The sequence below is a fragment of the Notamacropus eugenii genome, chromosome 2, assembly GCF_028372415.1.
Source record: "Notamacropus eugenii isolate mMacEug1 chromosome 2, mMacEug1.pri_v2, whole genome shotgun sequence".
Classification (NCBI taxonomy): domain Eukaryota; kingdom Metazoa; phylum Chordata; class Mammalia; order Diprotodontia; family Macropodidae; genus Notamacropus; species Notamacropus eugenii.
The window spans coordinates 39,164,685-39,189,108 of NC_092873.1; the positions used below are offsets into that span (position 1 = coordinate 39,164,685).

The 24,424-nt window shown below is 41.8% G+C and overlaps 1 protein-coding gene across 6 annotated transcripts in view; it reads left to right on the forward strand.

Moving 5' to 3' along the window:
- The window catches only part of RPH3AL (rabphilin 3A like (without C2 domains)), a 169,552-nt gene that overhangs the window by 104,102 nt on the left and 41,026 nt on the right, over positions 1 to 24,424 (forward strand). For all 6 annotated transcript variants that reach the window (XM_072639913.1, XM_072639908.1, XM_072639912.1 and 3 more), the window contains one exon: positions 2,078 to 2,252. In XM_072639913.1, coding sequence (XP_072496014.1) covers positions 2,078 to 2,252 — 175 coding nt within the window. The remainder of the gene's footprint in view (positions 1 to 2,077; positions 2,253 to 24,424) is intronic.

A 24,424-nucleotide genomic window follows, 5' to 3' on the forward strand; every position in this document is an offset into this window, starting at 1 on the left:
CTTGAAGAGGACCGTGACATCAAGATGACGACATGACATTGCAGTTGACTTGGATTTGAGGGAGGGAGGGCTCTGCAAGGTCACCAGCCTCACTCTCTCCTCCTGAGCCATTTGGGTCCAGTGACCAGATATTCATCAGGATGGCTGAAGATGACCCAGGATACAATGGGAGACCCTGGCCCACATTACTCAGTACTCTGACTTTCTAGGAATTTGTCTGACTTACTTAAGGAGAAGGTCATTCCATTCTGCTTTTAAATCAAATTTAAGTGGAGTAGAAGGAGAAGATGATGATGATGATGTAGCTTGGCCAGTGAATTAAAAAAGGGACATGACCAGAAATATGTATAAATCACAGTAATAGCTGACATTTTTCTATTTGGTTGGGGGTGGGGAGGAAGGAAAATGGAACCTGTGATTTCATTGTGTAGGCAGCTATGTGGAACCATGGATAGAGTGCTGAATCCAGATTCAGGAAGAACCTAATTTGGAATCCTTCCCCAGATACTTTACTAGCTACGTGAACCCAGGCAAGTCACTTAACCTCCATTTGCCTCGGTTTCCTCATATGTAAGCTGTAGATAGTAATAGTACCTACCTCACAGGGAGTTTGTGAGGATTGAATGAGATGATATTTGTAAAGCACTTTGCAAACCTTAAAGCGCTATGTAAGTGTTGTTCAGTCGTTTTCAGTTGTGTCTAACTCCTCATGACCCCATTTGACATTTTCTTGGCAAAGATACGGGAGCGGTTTGCCATTTTCTTCTCCAGCTTATTTTACAGATGAGGAAACTGAGGCAAACAGGATGAAGTGACTTACCCAGGGTTGCACAGCTAATAAGCATCTGAGGTCATAGTTGAACTTAGGTCTTGCCATCTGCAGGCCAACTGCTCTATCCGTGAGCCACCTAGCTGACTGGTGTATAAGTGCTATTATTATTATGGGATAACGAGAGAACTACGAGGGAGGAAACTCCTTTCCCCAGTGCAGATCACCATAAGCTCTATAACTGAATCAGAAAATGTAAGATCTTTGAATGAATGAATGAAACAGTGTGTGCAAAACCCTGTGCTGAGTTCTGGGGAACACAAACAGAATGTTAGATCCTCCCTATTCTGAAAGGATCTGTTCTAAACCTTGGGGGCAGGGCCCATTTTATTGCTGTCTGCCAAACACAACTCCTAGTATCTAGTAGGTCATTAATAATTGCATGATGAATTGAATAAATAACAAGAAGAAAGAGGGGAAGAGGAGAGAGATAACATGTCAGATGCATGGAGAAGAACCCTCTGAGGCTCCACCATGCCTGAGAGAGAACCCAGGCTGGGCCAGGAGAGCTGCTGGCTCTGGCAGACTTGCCAACTGAGAAAGGCTTAGAAGATGCTCAAGGCAATAGATTGTACCCACTGTCCAAGGACCAGTCTTGGGGCAGAGAGACTCATTTCCTCCTGCATTTGGTGGTTTATTTTGGCTCCTCAACTCCCTTAGTGTATCCACGGAGATGCTGAGGAGACAGCATTCAACCTTATGATATCATGGCTCCTTGCAGGGTTCTGTGCAATATGGCTGGTGTAGAGAAGTGGCCTGGCATCATGGCCAACCTTGGAGTTAGGAAGACCTGCCCTCTGGGTCTGCCTCTGATTCATACTGGACCAGTCCCCCACCTAAGCTCTCCCTATGGTAGGCAATTCTCTAACACTGTAAATTACATACAAGTTGCTAACCTGTATTGATGGAGGGATTCTCTTCATTGTTGAAATAACAGCATTCGCTAGTATTTTCATAGCATTTTAATATTTATAGAACATTGACACATATATTTTCATTTGATTCTCACAACATCCCTAGGAGGTAGGGGCTGTTATCACTCCCATTTTATAGATGAGAAAACTGAGGCAGACAGAGGTAAAGTGACTCAGCCAGGGTCATATAGCTGGGATATGTCTGAGAGAGGGTTCAAACTCAGGTCTTTCTGATTCCAATATGCTTTAGGTCTAGGCTAAAATGAAAACAGTGGGCTTGGGGGAGAGAGGGGACCCCTTGGTATCACCCACTGCAAACGCATCTTATCCCTAGGTCTGGAAGAGGTCCGGAGCATGGTTTTACAAAGCACTGCCAAAATACATCCTGCCGCTGAAAATCCCGGGCCAAGCCAGTGAACCCCACTTCAGACTCCCTCCTATAGAGCCTTCCATGAGTGACCCAAGGAATATCAGCACCAGTCGATCCTACACCTGGGCCCGAGGAAGAGGTAGGCTCCCCTCCCCCTCTAAAAGCCCACCTCTCCCCTCATTCCCTAGTTGACGTGCCTCTATGTCAAAGTACAATATAGGAAAGTGGAGAGAGCCTGGGATTTAAAGACCGTGGATCTGGGTTCTAACTTCTTGGGGCCTCAGTTTCCTTCTCTGTAAAATGATGTGTTTGGGTGGGACCTTAAAGTCCCCTTTAGTTCCAAATCAATGATCCTCTGTTTCTAAAGGTCCTTTCCAGGCCTGCAACCCCAAGTTCCTATGACTGGGTTGGTCCCTCTCTGAGTAGAGAGGTGGGGCACCATCAGGGTAGAATACTATATGCATTTTCAAACAGTCGTTATATTGAATGTTTTGTTTAACTTAGTTGTTGTTACAAGAGAGAGTTCAGGGGAAGGTTGAGGAAATGGAAAAATTGGGGGAAAATGGTATAGAAATAAAAGATGAATGGTAATTTAAAAAATACTAAAATATGAAGGTTAAAGGACATCAAAGACCTAAATGCATGAAATTGAACTCTCTGAGATTTCCCCTTGGCTTATTTTCTCCTTCCTCTTGCCCCCACCCCTACCCCCAGGTCTCAAGCCTCTCCCTTTGCCGCCTGGCCATGTGGCATGGGGAGGCAGGCTCTAATTGCCAACAGAAAACAGGCTAGAAGGATTGTCTGTGACAGGCAGAGGAGCCCGACTGGGCGCCAGAGAGGGGAGCTTGGCTCCCATCACTCTAATAAGCATTGATCTGGGGAGTGGAGGTGGCGAGACCTCAGACAGCTGCATGGATTTCTGGAGAAATATAACCTCCATCATTTGGGGATTTGGGTTTTTTTCATGTTTTTCATGAAATGTAAAAAATGTGTCTTGTCAAAGAGACCTGTAGCTTTATGTTCTTCCTGCTTAATAACTCTGTCTGAGGGTTATGCCTAATTGAAGGGTCCCCTGCTGCTGACAAGTACACTGATTTTTTGATGCCTGTCCCCACTCTCCCTCTGCGTGTCAGCTTGTTAGTGGTGCTTACTAGGACATCCTACCCCAGGTTCCTCTCCCTGCAGCCTCCCAGACAGCCACACACCATTCATCTTGTTGGATCATGAGCATGTAGATCGAAAGCTGAAGGAGACCTGAGCATAGTCCAAGCCTCTTATTTTACAGATGAGGATGCTGAGGCTCCCCAAGGCATCATGATTTGCTTTAAGAATTGCTGCTTGTCTTAGACTCAGAAGTACTGGGTTGAAGTATGGACTTCGGTACTCACTGGCCACATGACCTTTGGCAAGTCAAATTTTCTAAATCTCAGTTTCCTCCTCTGTGAAGTGCATAGAATGATTTTTGGATTGCTTCACCAGTTTTTTGTGAGATCCCAATGAGATGTCTGGAAGGTAATTTGTAAACTTTAAAAGACTTAAATTTGTATTATTTGTAGTAATCTCATTTTTATCATCATGTTTTGATGGAATTCACATAGAAACAAGTCTAGGGAAAGACCCTGTTATTGTGATGTATACTTAATATTTGACAGCCTGTGGCACAGGTGGATAAAACATAACTGTGTTTTACTACTTGAATAAAAGTACTGGGATGTCAGCTTATCCTCTGTAGACTCACTGAAAACATCTTGGGGATGAGTCAAGTAACATACAGAGTAACAGAGAAGACCTGAACCTTGTCCTGTTGTCACAGGGTTGTAATTCTTCCGGCTAGATCTCTATATTTTGAAAGCTTTTCATTTTGTGTAGTTTAGAGATTAGGAATGTTTGATACAGCGATAGCTGTTTAAAATTCTGTTCTTAAATTTTTATAGATCAGTGTTATATGTGAGCAATTGTGGGTAACAATTCTCTCACTAAAGACATTTGTTGAATTCTCCATGATGGTCTGAGGTTTTATGAAGAATATGCTATTTGTTATTAGTTTTTGGAGTTTATTAGCCTCTGGTGGTTGAGGTGTCCCAAAAGTCTTAGTGTTGCTTTAAGCTTTAATACCTTTAGAAGCACAACTACCATAAACTTACAAAAAGTATCATTTGAAAATTTAATTACTAATATTTATTTTACACTTATCTAGTTTTGTGAATTTAAAAAAACAAACAAGATGGGGCACCTTGTCATTATGCACTGCATGTGCAACAGTTTCAAGATGACATTCTTAGACTCATGGATGGTTGGTCACCTTGGTTACCTGATCTACCTCCATTAGTCTGATTCTTGTGGAGGTCACATCGAAACTTCGTTCTTTGGGTGAGCTCAAGACCAACATTACAAATGCAGTCCTTTCACTTGCTGAGAAGCAGCTGATAGAAGTTTTTAAGAAAGCGTGAAAATCAACTGGAACAGTATATAGCACAAGATAATAGCTATGTTGAATTTTAATAAGCAACATTTCAACATTTTGAAATTTTAAATAATTAGCCTTTCAAATTTTTTTGTAAGTTTTATGTAGAATTTACACTTCTGATGTTAATTTTTTAATTTAAAATTTTTATTTTCACTTACCAATTCTCTCCCTCTCTCCAGACCCTCTCTTATCCATTGAGAAGGCAAACCACAAAATACCCATTATACATGTGATATGCTTCTGAAATTATTAAAACTTAAAGCTAGACTAAAACTTTTGGGATACCCTGTAAAATTCCTGCCACCTCATTATGTCCCTCTAGGTATCTGGTAGATAATATGTTTTTCCATCCTGTATGACATACGACATTCCACTGCATAATCTACCTTGATCAATAAATTCTCACTTATTAAGGTTAATCTTTTCTGTAGTTTCTGGTGGCAGTGACTTGATCCTGAATTGCCATTTTTATTTTTATAGATTTTTATAAATTAATTTTTATAGCCGAATATCCCTGATTCAGTCACTTGTTTAAATGCTTCTTTGTTGCAATATTGTTGATTGAGTTTTAGGTGGTTGTCACCCATAGAGGGTCTTTTGATTTCGCTCTTGGATCTCAGCAACACCATAGCCTCCATCTGGAGATAAAAACACTTTTGGTTACATTCAGCAAATCCAGTGATAAATACCTACAGTCAGCCTCTATTGTTTCTATTGTTAAGATATTTTTGATCCAAAATCATTTTGTATATTCTTGACCTGTTTTTCATTTCCTTTGAGAGCCTCTTTTTAGTGAGAAAATATTCAACTTTCCATAGCTGCCATGGGGTAATGAGCCCCGTTTTTCATTAACACTGTACTTCGGATACTTTCTAGAGACCCGTTGTCTTTCATTTTACTAGGCCAAAAGTATGCAGTAAAACTGGTATTGTGTAGGTGTTAATGACTCCAAATGTGTTTTCCCCATTAAGCTTTGACTTCAGGATGCTAATCTGTCTCTTAACATAGTTTCAGCTTTCTATTTAATGTGATTGACCTGGAAAAAACCAAGTCGTGTATTGTATTGATCCTTTGGTTAATTTAACCTTCAGGTTCAAGCTCAAAGTCTTTAGTCTCCCTTGAAACACTCTGATTGTCTAAATGACATCTTGGTATCTTTGGAGAAAGTTTTTAAGAGATGAAAGAGCTTTTTAATATGCCTTTAAGGGAGCCTTAGAACTCGATACCATTCAAATATATTAAGTAATTAAGATGACATTTTGGTAGGATTCCCTCTTTGGCTTGAAAGCCTTTCTCAGTTCTATTTTGAGAAGGATGGTGGTGGATTTAGTGCTTGGCAGAAACACAGTGTCTCTCTGAAAGATGGCACATTTCGTATCAATTGTTCTTGACATTATGGTATTGGCAACATGCTTTAAATAGAGGATAATTTTCATATGGATATCAGACCCTCCAAAGGAGCCATAGCTAGATTTTTTCATGCCTAAGAGAAACAGTATGAAAAGCATTCTAAAAATTAACTCAATTTGGGGATAATGGAGACTGAGATCCTAGGACATGCATAGAGGCCACTCTGAAGGCTTAGTGACACCTGGAATGTTGCAATTTAAGTAATTATCCTTGTGAACTGGGTGCTTACATTTAGTTGTTTGTCTCAGCCTCTAGTATTTCTTTGTCATGTATCTACACTTCTTTTGTTTACTAATATTGCCAGCCTCAGTTTCTGTATTGGGACATTGATAGGTCAGCCTCCAGTCCTTTGCTGATCTGGATGAGATGGCTAAGATTAGGCCCCATCCTCTACACATATCCTGACTTCTAGCTCAACTGGTTCCACTCACGTTTTGGCCTGAACTCTTTTTCTTCCTTGCACAGTCCTATCCTGGGAGCTGGTTCCATATCTTAATGAGATCTTGATAGGTCCCAAATGGCTGTTGTTGATTGTGCTGGTAGAATGCTTCCTTCAAGACCCCAAGTGCTTTGCTGCTTGGCCACTACCCCTGTTCCTTTCCCCTGCTGTGGCTGTAGCCAGGACCCCTTTGGAACTGTACCTTCTGCCTCCCCTGGCTTGTTTCTTCTCAGAATCTCCACAGGTTTCTGGCAGTCTTCTTGTGTAGACTTAGACCAGATAGAGAAGCATAGATTTATTTCTCTTCAGTTTTCTTTATTAATTGTTCCTTTTGATGCCTTTTTGGGAGTTTTCTGAAGCATTTATTAAAGTTAATTCCATATTAAAAACCAAATTAGGTACTTCTTTCAATGCTATAACATTTTAAAGTAATAATTTATATTCCTCATATCAAGTTTTTCCAAAAATAATAAAACCAGTAGCTGAAAAATTTAGGTCAGTATTTCCCTATATGCTATCATGGAACTTTCTTAAACCAGAATAAGTTTAATTGTTTCTACCTTACTGAAGGAATCTAAAACAATTGTCTACACATTCTAAATTTCAGCACGTTCAATCAGTCAGTCAATCATCAAGCATTTTTAAAGTTTCTACTATGTAGCAGGCATTGTGCTTGGTACATACAGGGAAAAGCTTCTGCCCTCAAGAAGATTGTATTCTAATAGGAGAGACAACATATAGATACAGAGGTATATCACACACACACACACACACACACACACACACACACACACACACACACACACACACACACACACACACACACACACACACACACACACACACACACACACCTAAAGCAAGGATAGCCTTGCAGGCAAAGACTCCAGGAGGTAGGGGAACTTGGAAAATATTCATGCCAAAGGAGTTCCTTAGGTTAAGGCTTCTAAGAGGGGGAGGTGAGGGGAGCATTCCAAGTGTGGATGACTGTCTCTGCAAAGCACACAGAAGGGAGTGTTATAAATGAAGGTCCTCAAATAAGTCAACATGCGGGATGTCAGTGTGTGGAGGAAAGACTGGAAAGTGGACTGGGGGCCTGGTCCCCCTGCTCTGCTTATGGCTTTCCTCAAGGCACTTAAATTCATTCCATTGGAGTAGATGAAAGAATGTATTGACATATACATAAATAATTCTAATATTGAGTAAGGTCTAAGAGTGGTATAGGAGAGATCCAGACAAAGTGCCCTAGAACACTTTCAGGAGAAGAGGGATCCTTTCAACTTGGCTAATATAAAGAGTAATGCCATGAAGGAGGGGCACGTGAGCTGAAGTAGGATGGAAAAGAAAGAGAAAGGAAGGGGAAGGGGAAGGAGAAAGGGAAGGGAAGAAAGAGGGAAGGAGAAGGAGGAAGGTAAGAAGGAAGAAAGGAAAAAAATAAGGGAAGGAGGAAAGACAAAGGATCTTATAAAGTACTTACTCTATGCCATGTACCATCCAGTCATGGAGGAAAGCCTATGCAAAGGCACAGAAATGGAAAATGGCAGGACTTCAAGGAATACCATGGAGAATACAGGAAGGGGTGAAATTTAAAATCAGACAGAAGAGCAGGTTGGAGCCAGATTGGGAAGGTCCTTAGGTGCCAGGCTAATTAACTTGTATGTTTTCCTAGAGTCAGAAGGTGGCCCTATAGGGGTGATTACATTACAAAGGTTGAGGTAAGCCTCCTATGGGGGACATCAGAACAGATGACTTGTAGTGTGTAGGCAGGGATGTGCTGATAAATGGTTTAACAACCAGTTCTCTAGGGGAAAAAAACCCCCAAACATGTGCCCTCAGCTCACTTTTAAGCTTAATTGCATTACTACTATTTTCTCTATTAATTTCTTAAGTCTAGACAACCAATAAAACAACCCTGATTTGATTGTTACCAATTCTGACATTTACCAATCTCTGAGGTATAAATGCTCACGCTGAAAATTTAATGATTAGCTTGTTGATTGGAACTGGTTCCAGCATACCCCTGTGTGTAGGGGATTCCACATTGTTTATTCCTCTATCTGCCCCTCCCCAATCAGGGAAAGACCTAAAGCCCTGAACCCCCAGCCCAGAGGCCTAGTCTCTTGGGGATAAGCCGTCTCACCAAGGCACAGCAATATGAAATACTGACCTCTCTTCCTTCTCAAGATGCTAAAAATCTGGGCAGCTGTACCCTATAAGATAGGTGCCAGCTGGGGTCTGGGGGTTGAAGGCATCACCTCACCAGAGATGGACCAGAGAGTTACAGAGGAGAGTCATCTGGTCTTTTAATTATGTATAAGAGGCTGGCATACAACAGATTCAGAATTATCTCACCATCTATTAGGAGGGTTTACATGGTGGGAAGGGCAGAGACAGGGGTAGTTTGCATCCTATTTCCTGCAAAGCAAAGGGTTTAGAATCGAACTCAAGGTCTTTGGAACCAGAAGAGGCACTGAGAGAGAGCAGAGTGAGGCCTTCTGTGCTTCTGTCCAAGAAAAGACTCCAAAGTTGCAGGAATTTTCGTATCTGGGAAAAGTAAAATGAATGAAACCTCCATTCCTTTGAGAAGATGAGACAGGAAGGTGGAGATCCTGGTATACCAGAAGGCCAGAAGCAGACCCTGGTATACCAGAAAACTAAAAACATGGGGTATTAAGTGGGTTATAAAAGAGTTACGCTTACTTAGAATGCAGTTGCTACAGCAGGGGTCAATATGGAGAAAATAACTTTAGTAACTCCCTAATTTGACTCCTTTTTGTTAACTAGGTGCTGAACTTAGTTGCTTCTATGTTGCGAAAGGAGTAAAGGTGCTGTTGACACCCTCTAAATTCTACCTTAGTCATGCCCCTGGTTGGAGGGTCCTGAAAGATCTGGGTGGGGCACCCCAGGCTGGGATAGTAGGAGACAGAAACAGAACCTTCCCTTCTACCTGAAATATGGTCCCCATTCCTCTATGTGCCACCATTTCTTATTTTTCATCTCCTTGATGTCCTGGCTCACAACTCACCTCTTCCAGGAAGCCTTCACAGATTAAACCTGTTTGATAAAAAGCAGTAGCCACTGTAGTATGAATATAAGCATTGTCTTTGGAATCAGAGGTCCTGGGTTCATGTACTGCCTCTCACTACCTTGATGAACTTAGGCAAATCACTTGTCCTTGCTGGGTCTCCGTTTCCCCATCAGTATAATGAAGAGGGTTGGACTAGATGACCTTTGAATTTCCTTCCAGTTCTAGAGCTATGATCCCTATAAGATATTTTATTAGCTCTGTGTAATCTTGGAGAGCAGAGAAGATCCATTTCTATCTTTGTCTCCCCAGCATCCAACATTATGCCTGGTTTGCAGCAGGTACTAAATAAATATTTCTAATCAATTGATGTTGATTCGGTCAATGTTACTTCAACAGATACGTACAGGGCACTCATATCTGCATCATGGGCCCAGCCTTGTATTAGGGGCTCTGGGGACATACTGTGATATCTAAACCAAACATGGTGCCCTCAAGAAATGTAAAATCTCATGGGTGAGACAAAGGTAGGGACTGGACCTGTGATTTTATCAGTATAGAGAACTCTCAGGGAAGAATTCCTTCCACCAATGCAAGTCAACACCTTCTCTACAACTTATGTATAGTCTTAGAAAGTTGTACTGAGACGTTAAAAAAAGTGTGTCCAAGGTTACATAGCCAAAGTTACAAGTATGTGTCAGAGGCAGAATACAGATCACAAGATATCAAGTGGTTCAAATCATTAAGTGATGTGGGCAGTATTGTCCATTGGGGGTTCACTTGAGGGGGTTGGCACTGGGCTGGCATGGTAGAAAAATATCTCATAGAGAGATACTTGATCGGGTGTTGCCCACCTACAAGAATAGGTATGTAGCCAGCTCCCTAAAGGCAGGGACTATTTTATTTTTGTCTGTATCTCTAGTACTTAGCACAGAGCCTGGCAAATGGTAGGTGCTTAATAAATGTTTGTTAATTGCTTGATTGATTCTAGCTCTGGTTTCAGCTACTGAGGTTTCAGATCAGAGAAACTAGGAAAGTGATGATACTTGAAAGACATAAGAAAGTTTGAGATGGGAGGCAGGTTGGGTTCTAGAATTCTAAATAATTCTAACATATATGTTATATAAAAGAGTTCTAAAAAATTGGAGCCTCTAGTCCTTTTGTGCTTGTTTTAGTTCATAGACATCGCTCCTATCTATACTTGTACACAGTAAGTGTTTAATAATTTCTCAGTTATATCTTAGTATTTCCTTGATAATAAATTCCTGTTGATTTGTTGGCCCAGTTGTGATTCTGTTAATCATGTACACTGACGTTAGCCATGGGACCTGGATGACCCGGCAGTCTATAGAGCTGAAAAGAAATAGAGAGGGTATTCTGGATGGGAAAAGCAGCATGAACAAAGCTGTGGAGGTGGGACAGAGTGAGGAAGAATTTGTAAATCCAAGCTGGTGGGTGAGAAGGATTTATGTCTTTGAACAGCCAGTGATAGGATCATATGGAGGATGTAGCATGCCGGGCTAAGGAGGTAGTGTGAGATAGTGGATAGACCACTGATTTTGGAGTCAGAGGTCCTGGGTTCAAATCTCACTTCTGCTACTACCTGCATGACCTTAGACAAGTCACTATACTTTCATTAAATGGGGCTCAGTTTACTGCTCTGTAAAATGGGGCTTTTGGACTAGCTAGACTCTGAGGTCTTTTCTCAGTCTACTTCTCTGAGCCTGGTTTGACCTTTACTTTGTGGACAGTGAGGAGCCATTGATGATTTCAGAGTAGGGAGGGGACAAGATGAAAATGATGCTTTATAGAAGGATGTGAGTGTGGCTGTGAGTGTCACAGGCTAGACAGGGAGAGGCAGGAATCAAGATTAGCTAGAAGGCTATAGCAGGAGTATTTCATTTGTGATCTGTCTGGCAGTCAGTTAACAATAATCATTTATTAAGTGCCTGCTGTGTGCTGGGCACTTTGCTAAGTACTTTACATACATCCTCAAATTTATTCCTCACAACAACCGAAGAGGTGAATGTTATTCCTGTTTTATTCCTGAGTTTCCTCACCTCAGAAGTTAAGGGACTTATCCAGGGTCCCACAGCTAGTGAGTGTCTGAGGCCAGATTTGAACTCAGGTCTTCCTGACTCCAGGCCCAGCAATGAGCCACACACCCACCACATTCTGCTGGGGGAGACAAAATGTGAATATCTGGGTACATACAAGATATATAATGAGTAGATGGAAGGAAATATGAAAGGGTATAACACTGGTACCTAGGAGGCCCAGGAAAGGTCTCTTATAGAAGGCAAGATTTGAGATAGGTCCTGAAGGAAGCCAGGAAAAGCCTTCTCTCTGTGAATTCCTAAGAGCACTGACTGCCCTGGAGGTGATAAGGACCTGTGTTGAGTGGGAGCAAGTCAGAATGGGAGGCTGGACTAGATTCCAGCCACTTTTCAAATAAAGAATGGAAGGAGGAGAGGAGTCAGTGATAAGGCTGAGGTTTCACATTGGAGAGATGAGGAGTGATGAGAGGTGACAGAAAGAAGGGAGTGTTGAGGGGGAGGCACTTTGAGGAGCTGAATAAATTTGGTTTTAGATAAGTTTAAGGTGAAATCATGTCAGAGATAGCACTTGGAGGTTTGGGTCTGGAGCCAGAGAGAGAGAATATGAGAGAGAGAGAGAGAGAGAGAGAGAGAGAGAGAGAGAGAGAGAGAGAGAGAGAGAGAGAGAGAGAGAATATGAGAGAGAGAGAGAGAGAGAGAGAGAGAGAGAGAGAGTATGAGAGAGTGAGAGAATATGAGAGAGAGAGAGAGAAAGAGAGAGAGAGAGGGGAGCCTAGAGGTAAGGGTTCAATCTTAGAGGCCATCCCCTTCACTTTACAGATGAGGAAACTGAGGCCCAGGGAGATGAAGTGAATTGCCCAGGGTCACAGAGATGACTCTGAAATCAGTGTGCTCTTTCCACTGTACCACACCAGGATCTGTAGAGAGGCAGTGTAGAACCATGGAAAGAACACCAAGTGTAGATGTGGGCTTGAATCCTGGCTCTGACCCTTAGGCAACTTTGGGCAGCTATCTAACTTCTCTGGGCCCCAGTTTCCTCATCTGTAAAACTGAGGCTGAACTAGAAGGCTCTGGGGTCCCTGATACCTTATTGGGGGGGGCAGGGAGGGACAGAAGACAGTTGGCCCCCCCGGATGTGGTTTCCACCAGGCAATCCTTAGGAGAAGATGGAGAGGAGACAGAAGAGTAGGGGCTCCAGGGAAGGGCAGCCCAAGTGGAAGCAGCCAGAAGACCCCTTCAGGGAGCAGCATTAGCCTCCTCAAATTCCCCTGCCCCGCCAGTCACAACTTTGACCCGCAGTATTCAGGAGGCCTGCCTCCTCTTAGTGGTGAGCAGATGCTTCTCTGAAAGAATGAACCAGCCTCCCAAATGAAGCTTGTAAGCAGATGGCAATTCCCCAAGGAGAGCAGGAGGGATGAACATCACCAGAGCAGGCCTACTGTGCCGGAGCTGCCTCTGCCCCTTCCTCTCCCAGCTGCACCTCTTCCCAGAGCCTGCTGGCTGCTGTGGTGTTCCCTCTCACAGTCACCAGGCTCCTCAGCTCAGGCCCTGCAGTCCCAGGGAGATGCCAGACTTGAGTTTTTCAAATTTAGGATCCTGAGGTTTAAGTCAAGTTTCAAACCCAGGTCCTTGGCCTCAACACCCAGTGTTCTTTCCATTAAGCCTCCAGCTTCCCCTTAAAAAGCATACCTCTGGACGTCTCAGTAGGAGAACCTCTCAGCATTGAGCTGGGAGGGATCTCAGTGGCCACCTAATCCATGCCATACACCAAAGGAATCCCTCCTGACGGATCCTACTGACGAGTGATTGTCCAGCCAGGATCCTGCCATTGTTCTCTACCCATGAAAATGACCCCCTGACCCACCACCAAATAGAGCATATGTTCTTCCAGATATCATGGACCAGAGGTGGGGAACCTGCGGCCCCAAGGCCACATGTGGTCCTCTAGGTCTTCCAGTGTGCATCTCTGAATCCAAACTTCCCAAAGGAATTTGTTCTATGAAGTTTGACTTCAGTCAAAGAGCCGCACTTGACCTAGAAGGCCATATGTGAAGGACTATACTTGAGGACCTAGAGGGCCACATGTGGCCTCGAGAGTGTAGGTTCACCACTCCTGTGACATAGTCTGTTATTTTTTTTCTTCTAGGAGTCATTGATCCAAGTGTGAAGGTTTCACACTCTCCCTCTCCCAGTTTTCCCTGATATCACTAATATCTTATTGCCAGACAACTGGCGAGCGTTGAGGTCAAAGCCTGAAGTCATAAAATATGGGATGTGTGACCTTGGACAAGTCCCTTTATCTTTCTTGGTGATGATTTTCCTCATCTATAAAATGAGGAGGCTGGGCTGGATGACTGCAGAGGTCTCTTCCAACTCTCAATCTAGATTCCTACAGAACTAGGAACTAAGCAGTCATGAGGGTCAGAGAATGCATTATTAAGGATAGTTGGTATCCACATAGAAAATCGCATGTATTTTCTCATCCAAGCTTCACAATGACATAGTAGGCAATAAGCATTATTCTATCTTTGTTACAAATGAGGAAATTAAGAAATGAGGTGATTTGCCTAGGGTCGCCCAGCTAAGGTGAGATTTGAACCCACGTCTGTTTGACCCAAGTTCAGCTTTCTCCCCCCTACTCCATGATGCCAACCCTGGAGGTCTGAGAGTTCTCAAGGTTGAGAGTTCTAAGATTGAATCTTTTAAAGAAAGAAGAGACTCTGTAAGACCCTGTGGAAGAAAGAAGTTCACTGGAATGATAATGAGTATTTTTATATGGGGCTTTAGAGTTTGCAAAGCACTTTCCAGAGGTTATCTCATTTGATCCTCACCACAACTCTGAGAAGTGGATACTATTATTATTTCCATTTTATAGATGAGGAAACTGAGACTAAGAAAGATCCACTGATTTCCTGAGGGCCACACAGCTAGTCAGCTTCTGAGGCAGAATTCGAGCTCAAGTCTTCCTGACTTCCAAGGCTCTATCTACTGCACTACCTAGCCATGAGCTATACCTAAGCTATATTTATGGAAAAAATAAAGGGAAAATCACCTTCTTGGAAAAGCCCCTGGAGTTGGGCCCAGGCTGTGTGAGCCCAGAGTCATGGGTCACCCAGGGGCACGTCACAGTAGAAATAGCCTGCCTTCCTCCATTCTCCATTCTTTTTCCAGAGTCCAGTATCTATTGAAAGACAAATCCATATCAACTTTCTTCCTTTGTTCCCTATTTCCTGAACTTTTCTAGAAGGGGCCCTTAATGGAGAATTTCTGGTTCACCTCTACCTTATGCTCTCCCAGGTTTCACAGTAGCTTTCTCAACCAATGGTGAGGGGTGGCTGTCTAGGTCACATGTGGCCCTCTAGGTCCTCAATGCAGCTTTTTGACTGAATCCAGACTTCACAGAACACATCCTTTGTTCTGTGAAATTTGGATTCAGTAGATGGGCCACACTTAAGGACATAGAAAGTCACATGTGGCCTTGAGGCTGCAGGTTCCCCATCCCCTGTGGGTCACTCTTTTCTTCCCCAGGAAGCTGTTGTCCCAATGGAACCTGCAGATGCTGCTGCATTATCTTATTTTAATTCAATAAAAATTTGCCATTAACATGTGCCAGGCATACCTACTATGTGCTAGTAGATGCTGAGGCTACCAGACCCACTTTGTGAAAGTCCAGTTAGGAGTAGTTCCCATCCCTTTCCCCCCATGCTAGGCTGGATGTTTACTATGTTCTTACTAGTATTTAACCTAAGCAGGAGAAGAGATTTTTGGTCTTAGCCCTTGTGTGCTTTCTGGCCTGGCTTCTTGGGAAAATGCTAAGCCGTCTAGATGAGAGGAACATGAGGAATGTCCCAGAATGGCTGTATCTTATCTTGTCGCCTCCCTGGTGGATGGCTACTGTAGCTTTGTGGAAGAAATTAGACAAGATGAGCATTTGTCCACTGAGCTATGCAGTTGCTTTTCTGTGAAATACACATTATCTTTAAGGCAAGAACTGTCTCAGACTATCTGTCCGTGGGCATCATGCTAGGCTCCACTGAGGGCTCTCCTTCTCAGGCTTCTGATCTCTGCTTCCTCCCAAATGCAGACTTTGTAGGGAGCTGAGCCAAGCCTGTGCACACAGCACATTCTAAAGCTAAAAAGGAATAAATGTGAGGGTCTTCTGTGACCTGGTGCATGGGCAAATGCACCAACTCTGGGGTCAGCAAATATGGGTTCATATCCCACCTCTGTAACCTTGGACACTTAACCTCTCCCAGGCCTAGCTCTCCCCACTTATAAAATGAAGAGATTCATCTAGGTGGCCTCTGGATCCTTCCAGCTCTACCTCTAGGATCTTCAATATTTGGGTGGAATTGCCATATAGCAGAAAGCATGTATAAGGATGGTCTGAGCCTCTGCTGATACTACCACTACTAGTATTGGCCTTATAGGAAACTGACGTTAATGAGATATAGGAGAACATTGGACTATCTGCCATATTTATTGAGCCTCTATTATGCCTCTTAGTAGAATGTATAAGCTCCCTAACTACAGGGACCATCTCATTTTTGTCTTTGGATGCCCAGAACCCTATATAGCACCTGGTACACAGTAGACATTTAATAAATATTTGTCTAATTGAAATAGAATTCAATCAATCCATCAATAAGGATCTATCTAATAAGTACCTACTATGCACCAGGTGCCAGGTTTGGCTCTGGGGATACAAAAACAAAAATAAAATTGTGCCTGTCCTCAAGGGATCTGCATCCTATTAAGGGAAATATGCCCAGAGACAAGTAGATTCACAGTAGAGACAAAGTAAATATGAGGGGATTTCAGAAGGGGGAGGTGCTAGTAGCTGAGAGAAGTGAGGGTTTCATGTAGAATGTGTTACCTGAACTGAGCTTTGGAGAAAGGACAGGGATTGTTTAGTTTATGTCTTTGCATCACTAGCAGTTAGGTGGCATAGTCCCCTCCCTCCCTTCCTCCTTCCCTCTCTCCCTTCCTTCCTCCCTTCCTTCCTTCCTTCCTTCCTTCCTTCCTTCCTTCCTTCCTTCCTTCCTTCCTTCCTTCCTTCCTTCCTTCCTCTCTCCTTTTCTTCCTTCCTTGTATCCAACACAGTGCTTAATAAATGCTTTTAAGTGATTCTGCAAGGTGGAGGGTAAGGATAGAACACATTCTAGGGAGGTAGGAGATGGAATGGTGTGTGTGAGGGAAAGGAAAGCCATTTTGATAGAAAGAGAAATATTTCTCTAAGTCTATAAAGGCAGGTAAAATAAATCTATAAGGTAAAAGAACTCCATAAAGGTAAACTGTAATAAGATTTGGAAAGGCCTATTTAATCCGCAAAGCTATAAAAATGCCATGTCTAAGGTCCTGTTGAGCACTAGTATTCTGTGATTCTATATTTGACTCTTCTAATGGTAGGTTTTCATTCTAAAAGTGTGTGGAGCAGGAGCTAGAAGGTTGGTGAGAAGAACGGGTTCCTCCCTCTTGGCCAGCGCCCCCCATATGGGCAGCATTGCTCCCTGCCATCTTGGCTTTGTCTTTAGTTTGCACCTTCTATTCTGCCACTTAGGGGGATGAGCATCCTTTCAGACCCTTTTCCTTAGCGCTCTCTCCTCTCTGGGCTCTCTCCTGGCTTTCCTCCTACCTGCCTGATCACCCCTTCATGGTGTTCTTTGCTGGACCTTCATCCAGGTCATGCCCACTAACTACCCACTGTGGGAGTCCTCTTCTGGGCCTTTTTCTGGGCCCTTTTCTCCCTCTGATTTTTTTATTTGATGATCTCATTAGCTCCCCTGCTTTCAATGATCATCTCTGTGCAGATGACTCTCCGATCTACTTGCCCAAGTATAATCTCTCTCCTGAACCCCATTCTTGTATCTCCAACTGTGGATTAGACATCTCACAGTGGATGTCCAAAAGTGAACTCATTTTCCTCCCCAAACCTTTCCTTCTTCATAACTTCCTTCATTCACCCTGGCTAGCAACCTCGTTGTCATCCTCAGCTCCTCACTCTCTCTCACCCCCATAGCCAATTAGTTGTCTTGGCATTTCTACCACTGTAATGTCTCTCATAGGGGCCTCCTTCTCTCCTCTGAAACTATAGCCACTCCTAGGGCAGGCCTTCACTACCCCCGACCTGGCCTATTGCAATAGCCTGCTGAGGGGGTCTTTCTGCCTCAAATCTCTTCCCAGAACAATCCTTCCTTGGCTCAGTTATCAAATTGATTTTCCTAAAGCTCAGATATGTCTGTCTATCTCTGTCTCTATCTCTCTCCCTCTCCCTTTCCCTCCCTCCTTCTCTCTCCTCTGTCTATTTCTTTCACACACACACACACACACACACACACACACACACACACACACACACGCACACACCCTTCATCCCTCGTCCCCTTTCTACCTTTCTGATCAGTCTTTTCCCCCTCACTCCTCTCCATGTGCTCTGTGACCCAATCCCACTGTCCTCCTTGGTGTTCCTCAGACACCACACCCCATCTTCCTACTTGGAGCATTTTCCCTGGCTGCCCCTCATGCCTCATCTCCACCTTCCACCTTCCCTGGCCTTCTTCACTTCTCAGCTAAAACTCCACCTTCTACAAGAAGCTTTCCCACTCAGTCTTCCTTAATCTTCCCTCTGAGATGACCCCAAGCCTATCCTGTGCACATCTTCATATATAGTTGTTTGCATGTGGGTTCCCCCATTAGAGTGGGAGCTCCTTGAGAGCAGGGATTGTTTTTGTCTTTCGTTTTATCCCCCATGCTTAGCACAGATCCTAGTACATGATAGGCGCTGAACAGATGCTAATTGACTGACTAATTGACCTGCTACAGGAGGACCAGAAGGAAACCAGAGGTGCCTAAGGCAGCCACCTCACCAAAAGACCTTCTCTAGAGGCCCAGCTGTGTCAAAGTTGTAATCTAGATTCACTTAGACTTTCTCTCCTTTTGGAAAGTTATAAATACAGCTCAATAAAATCTTTTTCTCTGTTTAGTTCCAAATCTCCATGCTGGGACTGTTCCCAGAAATTGGGAAACTATTTCTTTCCTTGGGCACCTCACCACCCCTGCATTTAACCCCAAGGGCACACACAAATTACTCTTAGAGAAACTAGTTTCTTTTAGAACCAAAACAGAAAGTCAGCAAATTCTTAAAGACCAAAGATCAGGAAATGACTTCTTGTTCCTTTTGGAAAACAAGAAAGTAGGAAAGAGTAGAAGAAGAGGGACTGCCCAGCCTCTGAATTGATGTCACAGAGGCCTCTTTTCCTCACTTCCTGGGCAGATATCTCTGTCATGATGTGGTGACCATGATGGTCGTGGCTTGAGTAGGAAGACCAACATAGAGCAGCAGGAGGGCCTTCTTACCCCCTGGACCAGTGCCTCTGTCATCCTGCAGTTATGGTCAGAGGCTGGGCTCAGTGGTTACAACTATTGGCTTTTCTTTCCTTTGTGATAGCAGACCTGGTGGTCTAACATTCTCCCTGTCATGAGCTTTCATGTTCCCTTCCTTCCCTAACACTCTTGAGCTGTTTCCCCTCTCTTAGGATGTGTATGTGTGCATGCATCTGTGCGTGTGTGTGTGCGTGTGGTGTGTGTGTGGGAGAGAGACAGACAGAAAGAATAGGAGATAGAGAATCAGACAGACACCTCTCAGACACAAATCCTTCATTTTGGGGGTCAGAGCATGGTGGTGATTTTTGTCCTGACCACTCTAACTCCTTGGCTAAGGAGACACTGCATATGATTTTATGAAAAAGGTAAACAGCAACATAAAGGAGCAAATGATACATGTCAGATGAATGGGAGAGACCATGCATTGCCTGTCATGTCCTAGACCCCACCAGTGCCCTTCCAGGAATGAGAATGGCCACAGAAGGCCCTGGTCAGTTTTATAGGCTCTCCAGAGCCTGGATGCACAGATTCAACCTTTGGATGTTCTCCCCAGTTCTAAGCCTATGAGTATTTTGGCAGTTCAGTGCCAAGTGCCCAATATATACCTGAGGGAACACACATGGAACCTGTTTTGCTAATTTCCTTTCCCAAAGGGGAGGATTCCCAGTAGAACATGAGTACTCATACACAGGGGAAAATACCCCTAGCAGCTTGAAACATCTGCAACCCTGCCAACTCCTTGTGGCAAATTCCCTACCTGATTCCTAGTGGCCTATCCATTCTTAACCATAATGTGCCTACAAGGTCCTAAGGGGATCATTGCCAGCCATGTTGATTCTAACCTCCAGGAAAGAGCTTCCTCCACTATAGACTGCCACAAAAAATATGAGTTACCTATTTTTAAAAAATTTTGGCATATGATTTCTTCAGTGTAGGGAGTTCCTGGTGGGAAAATTCCCTCTACCAATATAGATTGGCAACTCCATTGGTAGCCATGAAATACCAGGAAAAGTAGAGAAAGGCAACCTAGCACATTGGGTGGAGAAATTAGAGGACATGGATGAAAGTGGCATTGGATGGGAAAGCATGGATGGGTTGTGATCTGCCTTGCTGGGAAGGAGTACTGCATTGATGAACCCACACAGGCACATCAAAGTATTCTTATTAGTAAGTATGCCAGCTTCATCTAACCTGGTTCCATGGGCACACTGACTCCTTCCTTGACTCCACAATTCAGTCACATTACCTTCCCCCACAATGCTAACACCTCTTCTTTCCAACGAGTCTTTTAAGAATTAGAGGTCTGCAGTAGTGGAATGAGCTGCCTTGTGCCTGGCGGGGTGGGGTTTGAGCTTCCTAAAGCTTCAGGCAGAGGCTAATGGACAATCTGTCAGGTACAGGTGAAATAGATTCTACATCAGATGATTTCTAAGGGCCCTTCCAAATTTAGGATGTTGCAGTGGAAAATAACTACAGTCAGATGAGTGGAATCCAAAGCCCAGCTCTGTGACTCATTGCCTTTTTGACTTGAGATGAGTCATTTCCCCTCTTTATGCCTCAGTTTCCTCCTCTGTAAGATAAAACAGACCAGACAAACTCCAAAGTTCCTTTCAGCTCCAACATCTTTTCATGTTATCATAGTATGAGGGAGATCTTGTAAACTGGGTTGGGCTGATCAAGACAGATGAGACTTAATCACCGAGTCAGGAAATATTTATTAAGCACCTGCTCTGTGCCAGGCAATGTCAGCCTATTGAGGTTACAAATGTGATGAATGAAACAATTCCTTCTCCCAAGGAGTTAATGATTACCAGCGTCTTAGAAACTGCCATCTTTTGTGCCCCTCAGTAGTAGGGAATGTGCAGCAGTAAAACATTTATTCACACTGTTGCCTGCCCCTTCACCCCCGAACCCCTTGTAATCATGGCACGCACCTTGGCAAGGGGACCGATTAGAGCTCTTCAAGAATTCTCCCACTGGCTTCTGCCTCTTTAGCAGCATGTGCCAACCAGTGCTGTTAATAATCATCATCTCCACTCAGGCAGTTATTCTATTAACTGCATTTGCTGTTTCCCTTCTTAATACACAATTCTATTTTTATCCATCTATCCACTCATTCTTTTTTTCATTTAAAAAAATTTTTATTTAAAATTTTGAGTTTCAAATTCTACCCCTCCCTCCCCCCCTTCTCCCTCCCTGAGATGGTAAGCAATCAGACATAGGTTATACATGTGCAATTATGTAAAACATTTCCATATTAACCATTTTTAATTAAAAATATGAAAGAAAGTGAAAAATAGCACACTTGAGTCTGTATTTAATCAACATCAGTTCTTTCTTTGGAGGCAGATATTTTACTTCATCATTAGTCCTTTGAGATTGTCTTGGATCGCTGTATTTAAGTCATTCACTGTTATTTATTGAACAATATTTCTGTGTACAATGTTCTCTCCTGGTTCTGTTCACTTCACTTTGCATCAGTTCATATAGATCTTGCCATGTTTCCTTTGTCATTTCTTATGGCACTGTGGTATATCATCACATATTCTCCAGCTTGTTGAGCCACTTCCCAATGGATGGGCATCCCTTCTTTCCAATTGTTAGCCATCACAACAAGAGCTGTTATAAACACTTTTGTACAAATACGTCCTTTTACCTTTTTAGGGGGGGATATCTTTGAGATATAACCTAACAGTGGTGTTGCTGGATCAAAGGGTATGCACAGTCTTAAAGCCCTTTGCGCATAGTTCCAGATTGCTCTCCAGAATGGTTGAATCAGTTCACAATTTCACCAACAGTGCATTAGTGCCCCAGTTTTCCCACATCCCCTATGACATCCAACATTTTCTTTTTTTGTCATATTAACCACTCTGATAGATATAAGGTGGTACCTCAGAGGTGTTTTAATTTGCATTTTCTAATCAATAGTGATTTAGAACATTTTTATATGACTGTAGATATCTTTAATTTATTTGAAAACTGCAATCATAACCTTTGACCATTTATCAGTTGAGGAACGATTTATATTTTTATAAATTTGACTCAGTTCTCTATATATTGGAGACATGAGGCCTTTATCAGAGATACTTGTAAAAAAATTTTTCCAGGTTTCTGCTTTCCTTGTAATTTTGGTGACATTGGTTTTGTTTGTAAAAGAGACTTTTAATTTTAAAATGATCTATTTTACATTTTGTAATGCTCTCTGTATCTTCTTTGGTTCTAAATTCTTCCCTTATCCATAAATTTGACATATAAACTATCCCATGCTGTCTTAATTTGCTTATGGTATCACCCTTTATGTGTAAATCATGTAACCATTTTGACCTTATGTTGACATACAGTGTGATATTTTGGTCTATACCTAGTTTTTGCCGTAATGTTTTCCAGTTTTCCTGGGAGTTTTTGTCAAATAATAAGTTTTTGTTCCAAAGCTTGCATCTTTGGGTTTATTATATACTAGATTACTATGGTCATTTACTGTAATATAATTTGTACCTAAACCGTTCCACTGATCTACCACTCTGTTTCTCAGCCAGTATCAGATTGTTTCTATAATTGTTGCTTTATAATGCAGTTTGAGATCTATTATGGCTAGATCACCTTCTTTCACATTTTTTTTCATTTATTCCCTTGATATCCTTGAGCTTTTTTTCTTCCAGATGAATTTTATTATTATTATTTCTAGCTCTATAAAAATAATTTTTGGTAGTTTTATTGGTATGACAGCTGAATAAATAGATTACTTTAGGCAGAAGTGTCATTTTTATTATATTGTCTTGGCCTACCCACAAGCAATTAATATTTTTCCAGTTGCTAACATCTGACATTATTTGTGTGAAAAGTGTTTTATAGCTGAGTTCATATAGTTCCTGAATTTGTTTTGGCAGGTAGATTGCCAAGTATTTTATATTGTCTACAGTTATTTTAAATGGAATTTTTCTTTCTATCTCTTGCTCTTGGACTATGTTGATAACTCATAGAAATGCTGGTGATTTGCCTGGGTTTATTTTGTATCCTCCAACTTTGCTAAATTCGTTAATAAGTTCAAGTAGTTTATTTAGTTAATTCTCTAGAATTTTCTAAACATAACATAGTATCATCTGCAAGGAATAATAGTTTTGTTTCCTTATTGCCTGTTCTAATTCCTTTAATTTCTTTTTCTTCTCTTATTGCTATAACTAACATTTTGAATACAGTATTAAATAATAGAGGGGATAATGGGCATCCTTGCCTGCCTCCCATTGTATTGGGTAGACTTCTAGCTTCTCCCCATTACATATAATGCTTGCTGATGATTTTAGATAAATATTACTTATCATTTTAAGGTAAGCTCCATTTATTCCTATACTTTCTAGTGTTTTTTAATAGAAATGTGTGCTGTATTTTGTCAAAGGCTTTTTCTGCATCTATTGAGATAATCACATGATTTCTGTTGGTTTTGTTATTGATATGGTCAAGTTTGCTGATAGTTTTCCAGCCCTACATTCCTGGTATAAATCCCACATGGTTGTACAATCCTTGTGATATAATTCTGTGATCGCTTTGTTAGTATTTTATTTTAAAATTTTGCATCAACATTCATTAGGAAAATTGGTCTAGGTTTTTCTTTCTCTGTTTTGGCTCTTTCTGGTTTGGATAGCATCACCATGTTTGTGTTGTAAAAGAAATTTGGTAGGACTGCTTCTTATTCTGTTTTTTTCCAAATAGCTTATATAATATTGGGATTAATTGTTCTTTAAATGGTTGGTAGAATTCTCTTGTGAATCCATCTGGTCCTGAGAATTTTTTCTTAGGAAGTTCATTGATGGCTTGTTCGATTTCTTTTTCTAAGATTGAGTTATTTAAATATTTTATTTCTTCAGTTAATCTGGGCAATTTATATTTTTGTAGCTACTCATCCATTTCATTTAGATTGTCAAGTTTATTGGCATATAATTGGGCAAAATAGCTCCTAACAATTGTCTTAATTTCCTCTTCATTGATGGTGAATTCACCCTTTTCATTTTTGACAGCAGTAATTTGATTTTCTTCTTTCCTTTTTAAAAATCAAATTAACCAATGGTTTATCTTTTTATTGTTTTTTTATAAAACCATTTTCTAATTTTATTTTTTAGTTCAAAGGTTTTCTTACTTTTAATTTTCTTACTCTCTCCTTTGATTTTCAGGATTTCCAATATGTTGTTTAATGGAGATCTTTAATTTGTCCTTTTTCTAGTTTTTTAACTGCATGCCCAATTTATTGATCTGCTTTTTCTCTATTTTATTGGTGTTAGCAATTAGAGATATCAATTTTCCCTGAAGTACCATTTTGGCTGAGTCTCATAAATTTTGGTATGTTGTCTTGTCATTTTCTTTAATAAAATTATCATTTGTTTCTTTGATTTGTTCTTTGATCTACTTGTTTTTTAGGATTAGATTATTACATTTCCTATTAGTTTTTAATCTTTCCATTGTCCACTATCAATTATAATTTTGTTGCGTTATGATCTGAAAAGAATTCATTTACTATTTCTGTGTTTCTGCATTTGGT